Raw genomic sequence first — 18,092 nt, 5'->3', positions numbered from 1 at the left:
TTCATGTTTTCTCTTCCTCTCCTTTCCTCCTCTTCCTCCCTCCCTCCCCGGCAGATTTCTTGTTGTTCCATCTCTCCTCTCTCTTGTCTCCATAGTTATCTTCCTTCTTCAACTCCATACCTCTTTTTTTAATTAATTTTTCTTCTCAATTAATTTTTCTTTCTTTTCCCTTCCTCTCCACCACTCCCCTCCCTCCCTCCCCTGCTGGCAGCTTTCTTGTTGTTCCATCTCTCCTCTCTCTTGTCTCCATAGTTATCTTCCTTCTTCCACTCCACCCCTCTTTTTAAATTTATTTTTCTTTCTTTTCCCCTTCCTCCGCTCCCCTCTCTCACCTGCTGGCGGCCTTCTTGTTGTGGGACTCCATCTCATGCTTGCGGTTCAGCATGCCCTCTGTGGTGTCGACGCCTGGCTCGGCGCCCCCTCTCCCGGGCAGCGTGGCCGAGGGGTCATGCCGAGACGAGGACGGGAGGCCACTGTCACGCCCGGGCCCGTTTACGGACTCTGACTCGGAGCCCTGTCGAGCAAAATGGCCGCCAGAGAGAAGTCAGGGTGCAGCCAAAGTGGCAAAGCAAAGTAACTAGCTAACAGAATCAGAGTCAAGATTAGAAGAAAAGGATTATGACTGGCACTGTGACATAACATCTAATGTTATTGCAAGACTGGTGAAACTGGTGTATCTTTGCCTCTCCATAGCGCTGATTTATTTTGTGTACTATATGCACACAAACATAAACATTACACCACATATCCAGCAGAGAGACTCAGACTAAGTAGTACGAATTATATCCTCCTGGGAACCAAGAAAAAGTGTCATCCAATTTCTCTTTTTTTGTGATTTCCTTAAAAAAAAAAAGTCAACTAGAGAGGTCTATGGGTTGGTTCTCAGGAGGTTACAACTATTAGGACTGTTTATCATACAGGCAACTCAGACTAAGTAGTAAGAATTATATAACTATCAGGACTGTTTATACAGGCAGTGAGGGAATCTGGATGCGAGTGCCTCAACAAAATGTGGTGTGATTACCATATGCATCTTGTGCCGCAGAGTTGCGTTAATTTGATGCGACTGTCCAGGTATTGTCAACGGATGGACAAAAGACAGAGAAGCTTAAGCATAAGATGTCCCACAGAGAGAAGAACCACAGAAAAGACTCTCACACAAGCCAAACACAAGACACACCATCATATGCACTCACAGACACAACAAACACTTAAACAAGAGTTTCACAGACAAACAGGAATTACAGGACAACACTGATGAGAGAGAGAGAGAGAGCAGGAGCACTGTGGAATGCTTCAAGCCAAACTGCAAAATTCACATGGATACTGGGACAGAGATGGAATGCTACTGCAGACTAGGAAGACTAGTCCACAGACATGGAGTAGCCATGATGTACACAGTGCATGGAATTTCAACAGACAGGCAAGGATGACTGGAATAGAGGTTGAATACATCGCCAATGAGACTGGGAAAGAGATCACGAGAGACAGACACAAGGACAGATTGGGACAGCATACTGCACGGGACACAGAGTACTGCAAGCCAGGGGAAGAAATCTGTTTCACTGAAGGAAAACAGATAGGAGACCTCCATGCAGTGTCAGTAAAATGGATCTAATGGCCAAGGCAGGAGTCATTTTAGTTATGTCAACTTTTAAAAAAGGGCTACTTGTTGAGCTGGCACAAACCATGTTAACTGTCAGTCACAGATTTGTTCTACACATGGCAACTAATAGCGGCCATATTGTTTTCCTCAAACAGGTCACTATAAACTAACCACACCTGCTAACTACCCTTACAATACATGAAGACAAAACACAGACAAAACATACAAACAACTGCTAAATTTACGTCACACGCACAACCCAAACTTTTCTTTTCAAAAGACTGGAAGAAACCTCACTGCAATGTAACTACCAAGTAACCATAGATATAAATATTACCCTTATCATCTGAAGCCTGGTGCCTAATGGACCATTAGCAACACAATGGAAGGCCATGTGCTCATGAACAGACTTTTCCACATGGAATGGCAACAGTGCCCCCTTAAAGGGACACTTTAAGACATAAGACTTCAGATGAGTGGTACCTCTCTATACATACATATGAAGCTTATTCAACACATCTATGAGATCAATCACAAAAAAAAACTACACAGCTAACCGAAACTCACCAACACTGGGACACAGGCTGAGACACAACGAGCCATCTAAAAACCACACAGAGCCATATAAAAACCATACAAAACCATTTAAAAACCACCATACAAAAAACAAAACAACAAAATAATGTTATTCAGAAGCAAATGGTGAAGCAAATGGATATCAGAACATATCAGCGCCCTCTTGTGGGTCAAGCAGGGTACTGCAGCCTGTGGGATGCTAAGCACAGGCAAGTAGCAAATGGGGCAATGGCGCTACGCCAGCGCTAGGTGCTAATGCTAAGGTACTCACACGTTCCTGTGCCTTGGGCTTAGACATAGGTTTAGACACGGGCTTAGGATCAGGCTTCTTGAGCTCTGACATTGAGACTGATAACGACTGCTGAGGGCAGAGAGGCAACAAGAGTGTGTTATTAGCCGTTTGTCATTTTAGCATTGCGCGAGGTTAGAGAGCAGTAGTCATGAACAGGCACAGCACCTGGAAGAGTGAGTAAACCATTCTGACACATTCCAACTGCAAACACACACAGTGAGTGTTATAGTCATGCAGGGCTCACTTCCCCTTACCCACTCATACACAGACACACATCAACAGAGGCCCGAATACCGTGTTGACAACACAGAGATCCTTCAGTAGGAGGTAACCATTAAGAATGGTGTCACACATTCAAACAAACAAGCTATTACCAGTAGGTGACTTGTTATAGGGGGGATGGCCCAATGGGAGCATTTAACAAGGAGGTTGGCCCAATGGAGGCATTTATCAATACAATGGGATTGATCAATAACACAGCACAGTTAAGCTACTGATATTTCAGAGCCCTAGATTCTAACTTGCTCAAACCTCAGTCAGATAACGGATCAATGAGTCAGGCAGACTATATTAAAATAAACTATATAGATTCAACTATACAACCCCTCTGCACCTACACTCTAAGGGGTGTAGAGGGGCAGTTTAACAAAGGGGATGCATTTTGGTCAATTTGCCAACAAGGGCGATGACATTCCCCCTCAAATCGCCTACTGGTTATTACTGAGAACAGAGAAAAAACAGGACAGAACACTGAAAAGCATGTAGTTATGACAGAAAACGCACAACAGGACAGTTTCAGAATGAAATGGCCAGGACTGGACAGGAGTAAGGAGTACAGAAACTGACTGAATATGGCCCTCACGTTCAATGAGGTCACTTTTAAACAAACACATCTAGATATAGAAAAATATAATACAAAAGCTTGAGTTTTATAGGGAATATTTATGGTCCTTAAAAGTGTGGCACAAAAACACCATATTTGGAGTTACACTTGCGCACACATACACACCTCTAATAAAGACTACAATGTCAGTTTAGCATATGTAATCGCACACACACTACATAAAAACGCATACGCACACAGAAACTTGGAGTGCAAAACACACACCCACACGCTTGTGCACACACACAGCAACACAGACACACGCGCACACACACATGCACGCACACCCCCACACACACACACTCACCTGTGAGGTGTCCTGATCACTGTGAACTCCATTCACAGATACCGACTGATTGAGTGTGGTCTGGTCCAGGCTGGTTCTAATAGAGGGGGGTGATTGATAAATGGAAATGTATTACGGGGCCCAGTGAAACAAACAAGTAAAACGGAATACTTCTGTAAAACACTTAAAACTGCCTTGATTCACCACAAGGCTTTGATACTCTCGTCATGGGCTTGTACAAGTAGTACAAGCCAGTCTGTAGGGATTACCTGGCGGCAGAGTCGTGGGCCAGAGTTTCTCCGTCGGACGCTACCACTTCAGCGGGGGGAGGAGTGGGAGGTCGCCTTGCTCTCTCCTCCTCCTCTCGCCTCTTCTGCATCTCATGCTCTTCAAGCTGGAAGAGAAGGAAAAGAAACAGCAAGGGGCAAGGGTCAAGGTCAGTTGGGTACATTCTGGGGTGACACTAGAGAGGTAAAAGTCAATATCATATGTCCCTCTTTTTCTCCTTTTTCTACATTTTGAAATCGTCAGTGTTAAGTGAAAGGTAATTTATTGTAGCTATGAAGTCTAACCACTCAACTGAAAACACTTCCACTATTTAATGTCATAACTAACCTTTGGTGCAAGTTAGTGTCTAATGCCAGGTTTGAGCAGATGTTTTGACACAGGGGAGCTGGTATTTACACCCTCAATTACGCTAGTGCTTGCAGTCGCTTGTTCTGAGTCCCTGACCAGGGTGAGCTTTTGCAGTTTGGAGGACAACCCTTCCTTCCCTCCCCCGTCTCTGTCTTTACTTTCTTCACTTCTCTTTCCAACCTCCCCCTTCATCCTCCTTTCACGTTCTCTCCCTTTCTCCTTTCATGCTCTCTTCCCTCCATGACTGACCGTGGTGAGTTTCTCCAGCAGGGAGAACCTATCCTCCCAGCCGGCAGCGAGCTTCTCGAAGGCCTCGTGACGCTTGATGAGGCTCTCCACCTCATCCACATTGGCGCCCAGCTCGGCTGCCCGCACCAGCGGCTCCTGGCCAGCCAGCCAAGACTCCGCCACTGAGGCGTCACGGCCGAACTGTAACACCTCCAGAACTGAGGTATCGAGAGAGACAGAGAGAGAGAGAGAGAGAGAGAGAGAGAGAGAGAGAGAGAGAGAGAGAGAAAGAATAGTGTAAACTTGTAAACTGACAGAAGAGATAAGGATGTGTTACACTCTTTAAACTTTGTTACTTTCATAAACCATTTGGCTCTGGCAGCAATGAAAAGACTAGGATAAGGAATCATTTGATTAGATACAGAGAGAGAGAGAGAGAGAGAGAGAGAGAGAGAGAGAGAGAGAGAGAGAGAGAATTGGGTAATGGAGAAGAATCAGAGAGGGCAGAGAGTAAGCCAAAGAGTAAGAGGGAGATGGAGAAAGAGTGACTGTTTGATGGGGAGGAATGAGAGAGGAGGGTGAACAAGAGAGAGGTTAAAGAAAAGTAAGTGATGGACATGGGTGAGGGCGGAGAGGGAGAGGGGCAGGGGAAGACAGACAGATAGCTAGAGAAGGAGAGGGGCAGAGGAAGACAGACAGATAGCTAGAGAAAAAGAGAGGTGACAATAAGACGAGAGAAAAGAGGGCCACAGGTCTATGGCAGTGTAGATCAGTCCTGGCCACGCACAGACACATACCGATCTGCAGGTGGTCCATCTTGTCCTGCCACTTTTGGTTGATCTCGTCTCTCTTGGCCTGGAGCTGGTCCAGCTTCTCCCGGATCTACACCAGAGAGAAAAACCACATCACACCAGGCCACTTCTAAACCGCATAAAAATCCCAACACTGTAAAGCCACTTCAAAAGCAGAACCCATTGAACCAGATGACACTATGGCACATAAAAGCACCCATGAGGACAGCGCTGTTTTGTATTACCAAACCACATAAAACCAGAGTCTAATTGGCCAAGACGAACAACGAAGATCACTCAAGACCACATCAAGGCAGGACAGAACTAGAACGCATTGCTTCTGTGACTGCAGCAGTGTTAAAGTAAGTTTATGAAAGCCAATGTGCCTAATTTTAGTGTTCTGCAAGAGGGTCAAACAGTAGGGTAAAGTTTTGTGTGTGTGTGTGTGTGTGTGTTCACTGTGGAGTAGCCAGTAATGTATGTCTGTGTGGAGTATAATGTATTGTGCATCTGTCTGTCTGTGGGTGTGTGTGTGAGGTAACTGTATGCGCCTTATGTAATGTGGTGTGTGCTACTAGGGACAGAGAGAAAAATACCTCATCTGCGGCATAGTGGTTGTTGTTGATCAGGGAGTTGCCCATCTCATGACAGGCGTTGAAGCTGTCTGCTCTGGTCTCGATTTCAGACTTGATGTCCTGATGGTGGGCAATGACCAGCCCAGCAGATGACACATCCCTAACACACACACACACACACACACACACACACACACACACACACACACACACACACACACACACACAAAACAAGGTTATTCTTCTCCAGGTGCCTTTTAACCATACAGAGAGCTGTGCCCCCTGTTGCCATCACCTAATTGATCAGTGTATGCATCACTCACCTTGGACTGTCATGTGATTGGATCTGCAGATTAACCCCGTCCATCCACAGCATGAGGTCACGCACCATGTTCAAGAAGCGGAACTTCTCCACGGTGTCCAATAGGAGCAGCCGCCTGGCCTGGCCGGCCGCCAGAAGCCCCTCCCATGCCTCGGTGACTGAGCGCTCGTGGCGATGGATGTCCTCTGCCTTCTCACCGGCATACGCCTTCTGCAGACGCGCCGCATCATCCTGCACCTGCGTCACCTGTGGAGGTCAAAGGTCAAGATGTATGAATCCATAGGTAGATACGAAGAATGTATGAAAAATACACACAACAAAAAGCTGTTAGGGGTACAAACAACTAGAGATACTGACACACCTTGGGTGGTGGCCACAGATGGGTTTTAATGACGCATTTTCTCAGGAACCACCTTCCCCACACACACACACACACACACACACTCTCCACCACTCATTAATATACACACACACACACACACACACACACACACACACACACACACACACACACACACACACACACACACACACACACACACACACAGCTCACCTGTCCACTGAGTGCCTGGATGTCGTGCTCGTAGGCGTTGTGCTGGCGGTGCAGGTGCTGCACGGTGTTGAGGTCGCGGCCGAGGTCGGCGCTGAGGTTCTCGGTCTTCTCGCGCACGCGGCCCAGTGCCTCGCGCGCGTCCTGGTGGAACCGGTGCAGCTCGTACGAGGCCGCCAGCATCTGCGTGCGCGTGTCGATCAGCTCCAGCAGGTCGGCCCAGGCTTCGTTCAGGCCGTCCTTCCACTCGGCCACGCTGGCGTTCTCCGGGTGGCCCGACTCGATCAGGTCGTCCGCCTGCCCGTTCACCACATCCACGCGCTCCTGCCCGATGGTGCTGGTGTCGCGGGCGAACTCGCGGAACTTATCACGTAGCATCTGAGTAAAGGGACAGAGGAATGGTTGTGTGAGTTTTATATTTATGTACATTGTTATAAAACTAACCTCACATTTCATCTGACAACAGCAGAAGTGTAGAGAAAAGGTACGAAAGTTGACAGAAATAATAGCAAGACAGATATTTCTGCCTACATTCTGACCCAGCTCATTATTTAGTGTGTGTGGGCGTGTTTGTGTACTGGACAATCATTCAAACTGTGAAATGCCAGAGGTCTCAGCTCATATTTGTTTATGTGTGTGCATGTGTACCCGTCAGTAACACTGTACCGTGAGCAATGTCCACCTCCAGACCGTTATTCTGTGTGTGTGTGTGTGTGTGTGTGTGTGTGTGTGTGCGCAGCTTCCTGTGTTTGTATCAGGCCATCTTACCGCGACATGCTCAATGTCCTGCTTTAGTTCATTATTTCAGGTGTGTCTCCCTGTATCTTTCTGTGTGTGTATCAATTCTCCATAACCTCGCTCACTGTCCTGTCTCAGCCATATCTTTGTGTGAACGAGAATGTTTGTAACAAACACTCCTGCCATTCTGTGTGTGTGTGTGTTTGTGTGAGAGAGTCCCAGCCTACCGTGACATGCTCGATGTCCTGTCCGAGCTCGTGGGATCCGGCCACCACCTCCCTCTCGGCGATCCACTGCTCCAGGTCGTCCACCTCGCGCTTGAGCTGCGTGAGGCGCAGGCGCTCCTGCAGACGCCCCCGCCGCTCCTCCGCCAGGTCCTTCAGCCCAGCGTACAGCTTATCCACCTGGGCCTGACGCAGGTTGATACGCTCACTGTGGAGGGAGGGAGGGAGGGAGGGGAGATTAAGAGATGGACCAAAGATGGGAGAGGAACAAAGGGAAGGTGTAGAGGATGGATGGAAGATGGGAGAGAAGAGATAGGGAGAGGGGTAGAGGACAAAATAGAGGGAGAGAGGGAAGATGGAGAGAAGAGATAGGGAGAGGGGTAGAGGACAAAATAGAGGGAGAGATGGAAGACGGAGAGAAGAGATAGGGAGAGGGGTAGAGGATGAAATAGAGGGAGAGATGGATGGAAAGGTGGCAGGAGAGACAGACAACAAGCAGGACGAACACAAGGCATATAAAACGACAGAGAGAAAAGACTAAAATGAAAATAACTTCAAGATGAAATGAATCTCTTAAACTAGATAAAGTGAATCTCTCTTATGTCCCTGCTAAACTGCATGTGAATATCTATGAATCCATCAGTATTTACACTTGGTGGTTCAGTATACTTATGTGTACACGCATATACTACTCTGGTAAGTTCCCCTCACCTCTCGGGGTGCTCGCCGGTGACCATGAATCGGCTGCTGTTGGCCAGCTGGTGGATGGTCTGGGCGTAGTCCTCCAGCGCCTGCTCCAGAATCTGGTGCTTCTTCACCATCACCACAGCACTCTGCTCATCCTGCAATAACACCATGGCAAGGCTTACTACGGCTATGGTGACGTACCAAACGGCCATATGCAGAGGTCATGACCTCAGTGTGTCACCTTCAGGCATGCTGAGGCACAGTAACACACACACACACAAACAAACACACACACACACACACTCTCTGTTACACTGATATCATCAGCCAGACCAACCAATTTACGTAAAAGTAAACTAGAGTTCCATACTCTAGTTTAGACACACACACACACACTCACACACACACACACCTATAGGCTTCTACACAGACACCCACCCACGTCTCCACCTAAATGCACACACACACACACACCTTGGCCTTCTCCTCGGACATCATGTGTAGCTCCTGCTCGCCCATCCAGGCCTCGGCCTCTGCGGCGTCGGCGTAGAACTGCTGCGCCCGGTTGGCCTCCTGCAGCCGCGAGTGCCGCTCGTCCGTCTCGGAGATGAGCCGCGCCCACTGCTCGCCCAGCTCCCCCAGGCGCCCCTCCAGCGCCGCCTGCCGCTCCCCGTCACCGCCGTCCGTGGCCGTGCCGATGCTGCGCCCGTGCGCCAGGATGTCGTCGATGCGGGGCTGGTGGCCCTGGATCTCCTTCTGGAGAGTCTGGGGAGGAGGAAAGGGGGTGTCGGAGAAATGGCGGAGGCGGGAGGAGCCGGGGGGGTTGAAAGAGATGCAGAGAAAAAGCAGAGGAAAGGCAGATGGGGGTGGTGTTAACAGAAGAGAAAAAGGGAGTCAAGGAGGGGGTAAAAGAGGGAGTAAGAGAGAAAGATGTAGAGAGAGAATTGGGAGAGATGAGAGGGAGGAGGTGTAAGATGTCCATAATTCTAAAGTCTGATGCTCCTAATTAGAGATATGTTTTGAAGCTGGGTCATCCTGGACACATGGTGGCGCTCTTGTCTCTGTACCTGGTTCTTCTTGCTGAGGAGCTGCACACTGGGCAGGTCTTTGCCGTGGTCTGTGGAGTTGGCCAGAGGCATCCTCTCCTTCACCCATAACTATGGCACACAGCAGACAGGGGCACACACAGTCACTCACTGACTACATTCATCCAACCTTCACACCTTAAGCCCGAATTATAGATCTGCGTCGGTGTCCGTCCGTTTTACGGATGGGCGGGGAAACAGATTCGGACGTACTGTTTTTGATTTATACTTCTCCGACGGCTGTGGGTGTTGAAAACAATTCACCGCCAGAACAGTAGGTGGAGCAGCGGTTTTTTGGTCACAGACGAGCTACTACGCGACCTCTTTGAGTGATAGAATTCGTCGATCTCCCTCCTCCCAGCCGTCATGTCATCAAGAGCAACAGGTGTAGTCACATGGGTCTTTGAGACACACTACATTACAATGGTTAGTCTGTCTAACGCTATATATTCACTTGAAAAGACAAACTTATCTCCATCATGGTAGGTATTATTTGTGTGAAAAATAGTAGCAATCTATAACAAAATGATATGCTTATCTAACATACACTATAGAAACTATTAAAAACGATTCAATGAAATGAATACTATCTCATTTTCTTTGGTATTTTTTGTCATATTCAGATTTGTAATGATGATTGCTGGGTAATATGTATGCTGTTGTCCAATGTCAAGTCTCTATTTGATCATGTGACGAGACGATATGATAGTTTAGGCGCAACATCTGAACGTCAAGACCAACAAGCTGACTGGGCAAATAAATATCTGTGACAACGTGATTACAGGAGGCAAACTGGTATCAGGGAAGAAGTTAAAAATAAACTGTCATCTGGAGAGTTTAAAAGAATACAAAACGAGGGGGAATCTACTGTATGGAGATATTTCTGCTTAGTAGTCAACGCGGATTGATTAAACCTGGATGGTTGGGGGAGAGAGATGAACGTCAAAACCGACAAACTGGGCCAGAGGCAAAAGCACCTGCAAGCTGAAAACAATGGCTTTCAAACATAAGCGTGATAAGGCATTGAACATTCCATATTTAAATATCTTAATAAGTAGTCAAGTCAACGTGTCTGCCTCACGTGATGGAGAAGTTCGTTTTTGAGAGTAAAATAAATCACATTTAGGATAATAGCCTTCTTGTGTGCAGGGATTTTTTTTCATGTCCTAGCTGTGACAACGCGATTACAGGAGGCAAACTGGTATCAGGGAATAAGTTAAAAAATAAACTGTCATCTGGAGAGTTTAAAACAATACAAAACGAGGGGGAATCTACTGTATGGAGATATTTCTGCTTAGTAGTCAAGGCATTGAACATTCCATATTTAAATATCTTAATAAGTAGTCAAGTAAACGTGTTTGCTTCACATGCTTCTCCCCTGTACAAAAGCGTCGGCTAAATGACTAAATGTAAATGGATTAAACCTCGATTGTTGGACTATGTAGATCGTTTCATAACGAACTTTGTGCACTTAAAGTTTAAAAAAAAAAAGAAACTGTCATCTGGAGAGTTTAAAACGACACTCGAGGGGAAATTTACTGTAGGCCTATGGAGATATTTCTGTCGGATGGCATCATATTCTATGCGGATTCTAATGAGGCTGTTTGATATGTCCAATGTAAGAAGTGTGAAGCTTTAATGAAATATGATTGATGCCATCCTCTTTCTCCACAACATGGATTAAACATCGATGGTTGGACTATGTAGATACTTTTATAAGGAATGTGTCCGTGTAGGCTACTTACATTTTTCAAGAAAAAAGATAATCTTCAATGGTAAGACTTGTTTTATTCGCACCTCTTCTGGTGTAGCATATAACGTGAGTTTTATTTAGGCATATCAGATGCATAGCGTGTGTAATGTGTAGGCCATTTCATTCCGTTCTTGCAATGTGAATAATTCATTTCAATATGCTTATATCCCTTTTGTGCGCGCTTGTGCGTTTAACGGGGCTTGTTTGTGTGAGCCAGTGCATTTATCATTCATCTGTTGATGCTCGAGTTTAATAAAGGCAGGCTATTCTTAAGAAACGTATGTAAATGTGTCAGTAGTATGAACAGTTGAGACATTGACTCATTGGGGTTCGGACTAAATATTTTACTTGCTGTCGGGCTGGGCTAGGGCTGGGACAAGTCAGCGCGATAAGGCATTGAACATTCCATATTTAACTTGCCGGCATAGTCGCCCCATAATGCCGTGCGGCGGGCACATATATTTCTCGATGTGATGCAGTGCATAGACATATATATATGTCTATTATGCAGTGCCCAACGATGTTCTTTAACAATGTTCCTTACTGTTCTAATTGCATGTCGTTGTTCTGTGTTGGGACGGAGTTTATACAGGTGTGTGACGGTAGCACAGTCTGTTCGTGATAACTTGTAGCAGGGCATAAAGCCCGTGCCATTTTGACATTGTATTGTGTTTAGTGTTTAATTAAAAGCCATAACAAATATTCCACACTTCCGTGATTTGTTACAATATCTTAATAAGTAGTGAAGTCAACGTGGATTCTATGGATTAAATTAATTTATTGACACATCTTTTCAGGACGGCCACAGCGCTTTAAAACGACGTGTTTATAAGTTACATTATTCAAAGATGGAAGATAAAAGGCGAGATAATCGCCAGGTGTAATAAGCCTACTTTCTCATTATGTGTGTGTGTTAGGGTTTGTAATGCAATGGTGTTGGCTGCAAGTTAACTCCACTTCACGTTAATGTTAGCTTTTGTATATGAGCATTCATTTCAACTGTTCCATCATCTGAAATATCACGGTGTCGAAAAACAAACCTTTGATCTAAACAGAATATTCAGTATGGAATGGGAATATTTCAGAGCAGTAGGGCTATCTTTTATCGCGTTTGACAAATATGCTCCGATTGCTGTGATGTCTCCTGTGAGAATGGGATAGTATTCTCTCCTATGAATTCGCGGTCATTTGAGTGTCCTTATAAGTGTTTCAGAAATATCTTCAGACCTCTTCTGTTATGTTTGTTCATAATCAACTAGAAGAAGCTTGTGAGACGGTCTACCGGCTATTCATAAAAAACATAGGTAAATGTGTCATTAGTATGAACAGTTGAGACATTGACTATGTCTGGTTGGATTCCGACAATATATTTGAATGGCTGTCTGGCTCGGGCACTACTCTGTCGGACGCAGGCCGGGCTCGGACAGAAATATTCGGCTGATCCACACTCTATAACAGAATAGGAACAGATAGGGAATGAAACAGGAAATGTGAGATTCCGGAAATGATGTCGTTAGGAAATGATTTCGTTAGCGGACCAATCACAGCCAAGGGGGTATCCGTCGCTATCCGTTCGTATCCGAAAAAGTTACAAAAATCGAGAGGTGCACGTCGGTGTCCGTCCAGCTCTCCGAAGGGCTCGGATGGGCTCGGATGGGCGTTCCACCACGGGGAAGGGTGTTGCCAAGGCGTGGCTATGTGTCCGTCTCCGTCCAAATGGATAACTATAAATCTAGCATTAGCCCTTCACCACCCCATCTCAAAGTATCCATAGATGTAATGAGGCAACTATAATTCGCCCTCTTACAGTACATTAACTGTCATACATGAACTAACGACAGAGCATAAATCACATTCACACTTCAACCAAGTCACAAGGGTTACCAAGGCTAGTCCCATACATAGACGTATATAAAATCACTTCTTGCATAAAACCCAACCACTTTAGTTAATTTAATATTATTCACAATCTACAGGGTTTTGTGGCAACTCTCTGAATTTTTGTCAGCAAAACCAAAATAATGGCAAGTTGAAAATGTAACCCTGCAGGTGTTATAGGAGATAAAAGGGGGGACTTACGATCTCGTCCTCCAGGTCTCGGTTAAACTGGTGGGCCTCCTTAGAGGAGAGGAGCTGCTGGCGTCTGAGGTGCAAGGGCTCCTGCAGCTGGGAAAAGCTGTCGGCCACACGCCGCTGCTGGCCGTCCACCTCCGCTATCCCAGAATCCTCCTGGGCCAGGGCTAGTGCCTGGGACTGCAGCGACTGCACCTCCTTCTCACGCACCTCCATTTGGTGCTCCAGCATCTGAGGAGAGGAGAGGAAGGGATAGGAGAAATGAAAAGATGGAAAGGGAAGAGTAGAGAAAACAGGAGAGGATGTGTCCAAAGGACAGGAAAGGAAAGGGTACAGGAAGTGGGTAGACAGGAAAGAATGGCAGTCATTTTTTTTGCCATTTACCATGTCTTTTCATTCTGTCCATGTGTAACATCATGCCTAAAACTCATCACCCCGGCAAAAAGTATTTGCTGAGCAGTACTCAGTAGCAACCAGCAGGTGGCGCACCTGGTGCTTCTTGAGCAGGATGTTGACGCTGGTGAGGTCCTTGCCGAAATCGTCGCTCTGCAGCTGCGAGGACTGATTCTGGACCCATGAGTCGAGTGCAGAGCAGCTCTGGGTGAACAGCTCGGCCCGGTTGGCGTCGAACAGGCACTGGGCCTTGGTTCTGGTGGTGTTCTCCAGCTCCTCCCACTGCTTCTGCAGCCCATCCAGAGTCTGACGCACCACCGGCTCCAGCTCAGGCTTCTCACTCACCAGGGCCTGGCCCTCCTGAGATACAGAGAGAGAGAGAGAGAGAGAGAGAGAGAGAGAGAGAGAGAGAGAGATGGAGAGATGGAGAGAGAGATGGAGAGATGGAGAGAGAGAGAGAGAGAGAGAGAGAGAGAGAGAGAGAGAGAGAGAGAGAGAGAGAGATGTTGCTCACATTTTCACATCAATGCATCATTTTACACAAACAACACATACAATGATCAACTTCTTGGCCACAAGCCTTACATCCTCAGGTAAAAACAAGGAAAAGAGGGAAGGGTACCTTGTCGATCTTGTCCAGCCAATCCTTGTTGGAGGCCAGCTCTGCCATGAAGGCCTGGTGCTTCTGCCACTTGCTGTGGAGGTTACGGGCCTCATCATAGGACATGTCCTGAGCCGTCAGCATCTTCTCGTTAATCCACAGAGTGAGCTGGAGACAAAAAAGAGGATGGAGAGAGGGAGGAGAGAGAGAGAGAGAGAGAGAGAGAGAGAGAGAGAGCACGCGTTAATACTGAACAGATTCCATCGAAATGCAAAGTGAATGTATGAGTCTGGGTGAAACTCACTACACTTGGTTAAAAAAACCTAAAATAAAAATACTACAACTTGAAGCATAGAGAACAGACTAATAAAAATGTTTTGTAGCATTGCTGGTCGGACGGGAAACTCAACACTTAGTGTTAAGTGTGAACAGCGTTGTCAGCTGCGTGGAGTCTTCCTACCTCCTGCCCATCCTGGAGGAAGTGCTGCAGCTCTCTGTTGTCCTTCAGTTTGGCCAGGAGCTCGCTGGACGACTCCTTATTCTTCTGGTGCCTGACAAACAGAAGAAACATCTCAATGACTGATGCAGTTTTAATTTTTTAAACCAAGACACTTCACCTGATGAAGTCTACTATATACCTGATGAGGTCTCTATATATCGCATACATAAAATATGACAATATTATTAGATTATACTGTATTTTTTGAAAATATCCATCTTTATATTAAAAATCCATTTACCTGTCCTGGATGGAGTCGGCCTTCTCCTGGATCTTGTCAGCGTTGGCGTTGCCATCAGAAACGAGGCGGCGCCCGGCATCGACCACACCGTTTATCTTCTCCTCGCTGGCCTCCATAGTGGTCATGAAGTCCTCATGCTTCTTAATGGCCTCTAGCGCCCCCTGCAGGCTCGAGGGCATCTCTGTGTGGGACAGCACGTACTCCTGTAACAGGGAGGCAGATATAAGGGCCAAGTCTCAGAAAAGTTTATTTAATTTTTAATTTTTTTTGTTAGTTCAGTCATTGGCTTTCTTTTGTTATTCTCTGTGTAGATATAAGTGAAGTCATTCTGCTGACAGACATCCTCAAAATTCTGTACTTTTTTTTTTCTCCAACACTGTTTCCACTAAGTCTCTGCATATTCCTCTTCATGGCCACTCACGTGATCCTCTCTCCTGCTATGCACATACATCATCTCTCCCCAACTCTCCCACTACACTCTCCTATTCTCTCTCCCACATCTCTCAGTCCATTCTCCACACCACCCTCTTCTAGTCACTTAAAACACTCATCATATTTCTCTCCACACTATTCCAACCAACACCTTTCTCACACCAAACACTTCTTCCATTCTCCATCGCATCCTCCTCCACTCCCTCAGTCCACATTTCTCTACACTTTTGTGTCCCTTCAGCCGTCATCTTGTCTCCCTTCATTCAAATTTCTCATACACAAATACATCCATTATACGTCTCGCTCATCCACTCTTACTCTCTATCCATTTCCCACCCCATCCTCCTCCTCACCTGGCTGTTGAGGAAGCCCTCGGCCTGTTTGGCGTCCCTCAGGAGCGTCTGGAAGTCGAAAGCCTGGGCCAGCAGCGCATGGCGGTTCTCCCACATGCGGCGCAGCTCGTGCCATCCTGTGTCCAGCGCCTGCAGCCGCTGCGCCAGGAACATGTGCTGGGCGTCCGTCTGGCCCTGGGTGACCTCGGCGCCGGTGGCGCGCATGCGCTCGTAGTCCTCGCGGTAGTTGTCCACCTCGTTCTTGATGGCCTCGTGCTGCGTGAGCAGCTGCTCGGCCTCCACCACCGACGTGGGGGTGTCCTCGGAGGCCACGGCTGTCTGGGTGCGCGACAGCCACGACTGGAAGTCGTCCAGGTCGCGCAGGAAGCCCTGCAGCTTGGACGCCTCGCCCAGCGACTCCTCGCGCCTTTTCATGGTGGCGTTGAGCTCCTCCCACACTTCCTGGATCCCGGCCAGCCGCGCCTGGATCTCCTGGGCCTGGTCTGGGTGCTCCTCAGCCAGCTTCTCCGCCTCCTGCTTCAGGTCGTCCAGCTTACCCTGCAGGGGGCGATAGGGCATCATGGGAAGGTTCATATTTCACAGTTAATTTAAAAAACCTTCCTGCCATAAGCGTATCATTATACATCTGCGAGGAAGTCGAAAATGTCCTTAAAAATAAAATTGAATTAACTACTAAATACACGGATTAAAAGATTAAAAACTTAAATTCAATCATGTCTTCACGCTCCACTTTCGGTGTTCATTTTCACTTGTGTGACGGGGCACCTGTGTGACCCGCCACTGCAGCCTGTAGGCTGCTGCTTTAGTGGACTGGGTGCAGGTGTTTTGTGTGTGTGTTTTGCATGTTCGATGTTCGTGTACATGTACAGTTTATAAGTTCGTTATCCACGTCACTCTGTTTAAAATAACCACACCATTCAATGTCTTGTCTCACAAATGTTCCGTTTATTTAGGTTAAAATCTCACGTCATTGTCATATTTCATACTGTTGTCCTACCGCAGTTTAGTGTCCCGTCGTGAGTCTGATTGTTAAGTGAATGTACCGCTTATAAGCGCGAGTTTTAACTTCCGGGTTGACCCGAAATTATTTATAATATTTTGGCTGATTTTTTTATGTGTCGGATATGCCGTCACCGAGCCTAGTTACTACCGTGATGTAGTCCATTTGTTAATGGCTGTCATGAGCCAATTGTTTAAGTATGGCTGCTGTGAGCCACAGGTGCATGGGTGCCTGCTTACGACACACCTGCGATTTATTAATTGGCATGAGCCAATTACAGGTGCTTGTCCAGGATGCTTAAACGTGCCTTTTTCTTTGTTTCGGGAGAGCCACCGTTTAATAAGACGTAAGTCTTGGAGCTCTCACATGGACTAGCAAATGTGGTCCTTTTTACTTATTTAGTCGACTGTTTATTGCTCATTTGTTTGTGGCTATGATGCCTGGATATTTGTCTTTTTGAAAAGTTTAATTTATATTCATTTATTATTGTCATTGTTTTTACTGCCTTATGGGCCTTAGTTGGGTGAAATAAAGCCCATCTTTATGACCATCTTCTACCTCCTGAGTCCTCCATGAGTTTCCTTCTAGCTCTAACCGCAACAGCTATCTCGACCTTTAACAACTTGTTTCAGATTATTTAACCTTAGGTCACTTATCGCTCATCTATGTTGTGCAATAGAATAACATATGCATATTATCTGGCGGCACCATTTGTCTTTGTAGTTGTACTCAGTGACATGAGAGAATGGTGGTGTTCCAGACAGAGATCAGACATGTGCAACAAAAAACAACTGTCAGTATGTCAGGCATGCCGTCAAACTACTAGAACACTGTCATCATACTCCTAAGGAATCAGTAGCATCTGCAGAATGTGATCTTTATCCGGGTGCTCTTCCCCTTCATTCTGGTGTCTCAGACAAGTCTACAAACAATGTAAGATGTTGTCATTAAGTGGGCCCTTACTTGACCCAAAGGTGCCATTGACTTTCTTGTGCCCTCTAATTTCTTGTGCCCTCTAATTTATTTTCTCCACCTGTAACTTCTTCTCACAGTTGAGTCATACCAATGAATATGACAATAACTTCAAATTTGCACTCCAGTGTACGTGACTGTTAAATCTGAGCTTGACTACTTAAAAGGCTGCATCATTTACTGACGCCTACAACTCCAACCCAGAGATGGTGTTGTATATATGAGTACCTGGTAATGCTACGTGCCACAACATCTGGACTTTCAGTTCTTAGATATCTCATTCACAGGTCTGTTTT

The 18,092-nt window shown here is 46.4% G+C and overlaps 1 protein-coding gene across 8 annotated transcripts in view; it reads right to left on the bottom strand.

The window, feature by feature from the left end:
- LOC105912481 (spectrin beta chain, non-erythrocytic 1) overlaps positions 1 to 18,092 on the bottom strand; it is a 90,633-nt gene that overhangs the window by 4,739 nt on the left and 67,802 nt on the right. For 2 of the 8 annotated variants that reach the window (XM_031572044.2, XM_031572047.2), the window contains 21 exons: positions 15,825 to 16,361; positions 15,040 to 15,242; positions 14,760 to 14,850; positions 14,321 to 14,467; positions 13,795 to 14,058; positions 13,312 to 13,536; positions 9,462 to 9,551; positions 8,869 to 9,159; positions 8,419 to 8,549; positions 7,711 to 7,915; positions 6,749 to 7,123; positions 6,197 to 6,441; positions 5,895 to 6,033; positions 5,305 to 5,389; positions 4,529 to 4,725; positions 3,913 to 4,037; positions 3,665 to 3,740; positions 2,454 to 2,543; positions 2,174 to 2,209; positions 1,025 to 1,066; positions 333 to 514 (listed from right to left, as the gene is read on the bottom strand). In XM_031572044.2, coding sequence (XP_031427904.1) covers positions 333 to 514; positions 1,025 to 1,066; positions 2,174 to 2,209; positions 2,454 to 2,543; positions 3,665 to 3,740; positions 3,913 to 4,037; positions 4,529 to 4,725; positions 5,305 to 5,389; positions 5,895 to 6,033; positions 6,197 to 6,441; positions 6,749 to 7,123; positions 7,711 to 7,915; positions 8,419 to 8,549; positions 8,869 to 9,159; positions 9,462 to 9,551; positions 13,312 to 13,536; positions 13,795 to 14,058; positions 14,321 to 14,467; positions 14,760 to 14,850; positions 15,040 to 15,242; positions 15,825 to 16,361 — 3,776 coding nt within the window. The remainder of the gene's footprint in view (positions 1 to 332; positions 515 to 1,024; positions 1,067 to 2,173; positions 2,210 to 2,453; positions 2,544 to 3,664; positions 3,741 to 3,912; positions 4,038 to 4,528; positions 4,726 to 5,304; positions 5,390 to 5,894; positions 6,034 to 6,196; positions 6,442 to 6,748; positions 7,124 to 7,710; positions 7,916 to 8,418; positions 8,550 to 8,868; positions 9,160 to 9,461; positions 9,552 to 13,311; positions 13,537 to 13,794; positions 14,059 to 14,320; positions 14,468 to 14,759; positions 14,851 to 15,039; positions 15,243 to 15,824; positions 16,362 to 18,092) is intronic. The other 6 variants (XM_031572050.2, XM_031572051.2, XM_031572045.2 and 3 more) reach the window with 5 other exon arrangements.

The sequence above is a fragment of the Clupea harengus genome, chromosome 8 (genome assembly GCF_900700415.2).
Source record: "Clupea harengus chromosome 8, Ch_v2.0.2, whole genome shotgun sequence".
NCBI classification, from domain to species: domain Eukaryota; kingdom Metazoa; phylum Chordata; class Actinopteri; order Clupeiformes; family Clupeidae; genus Clupea; species Clupea harengus.
This window is presented reverse-complemented; position numbering and strand designations above follow the sequence as displayed.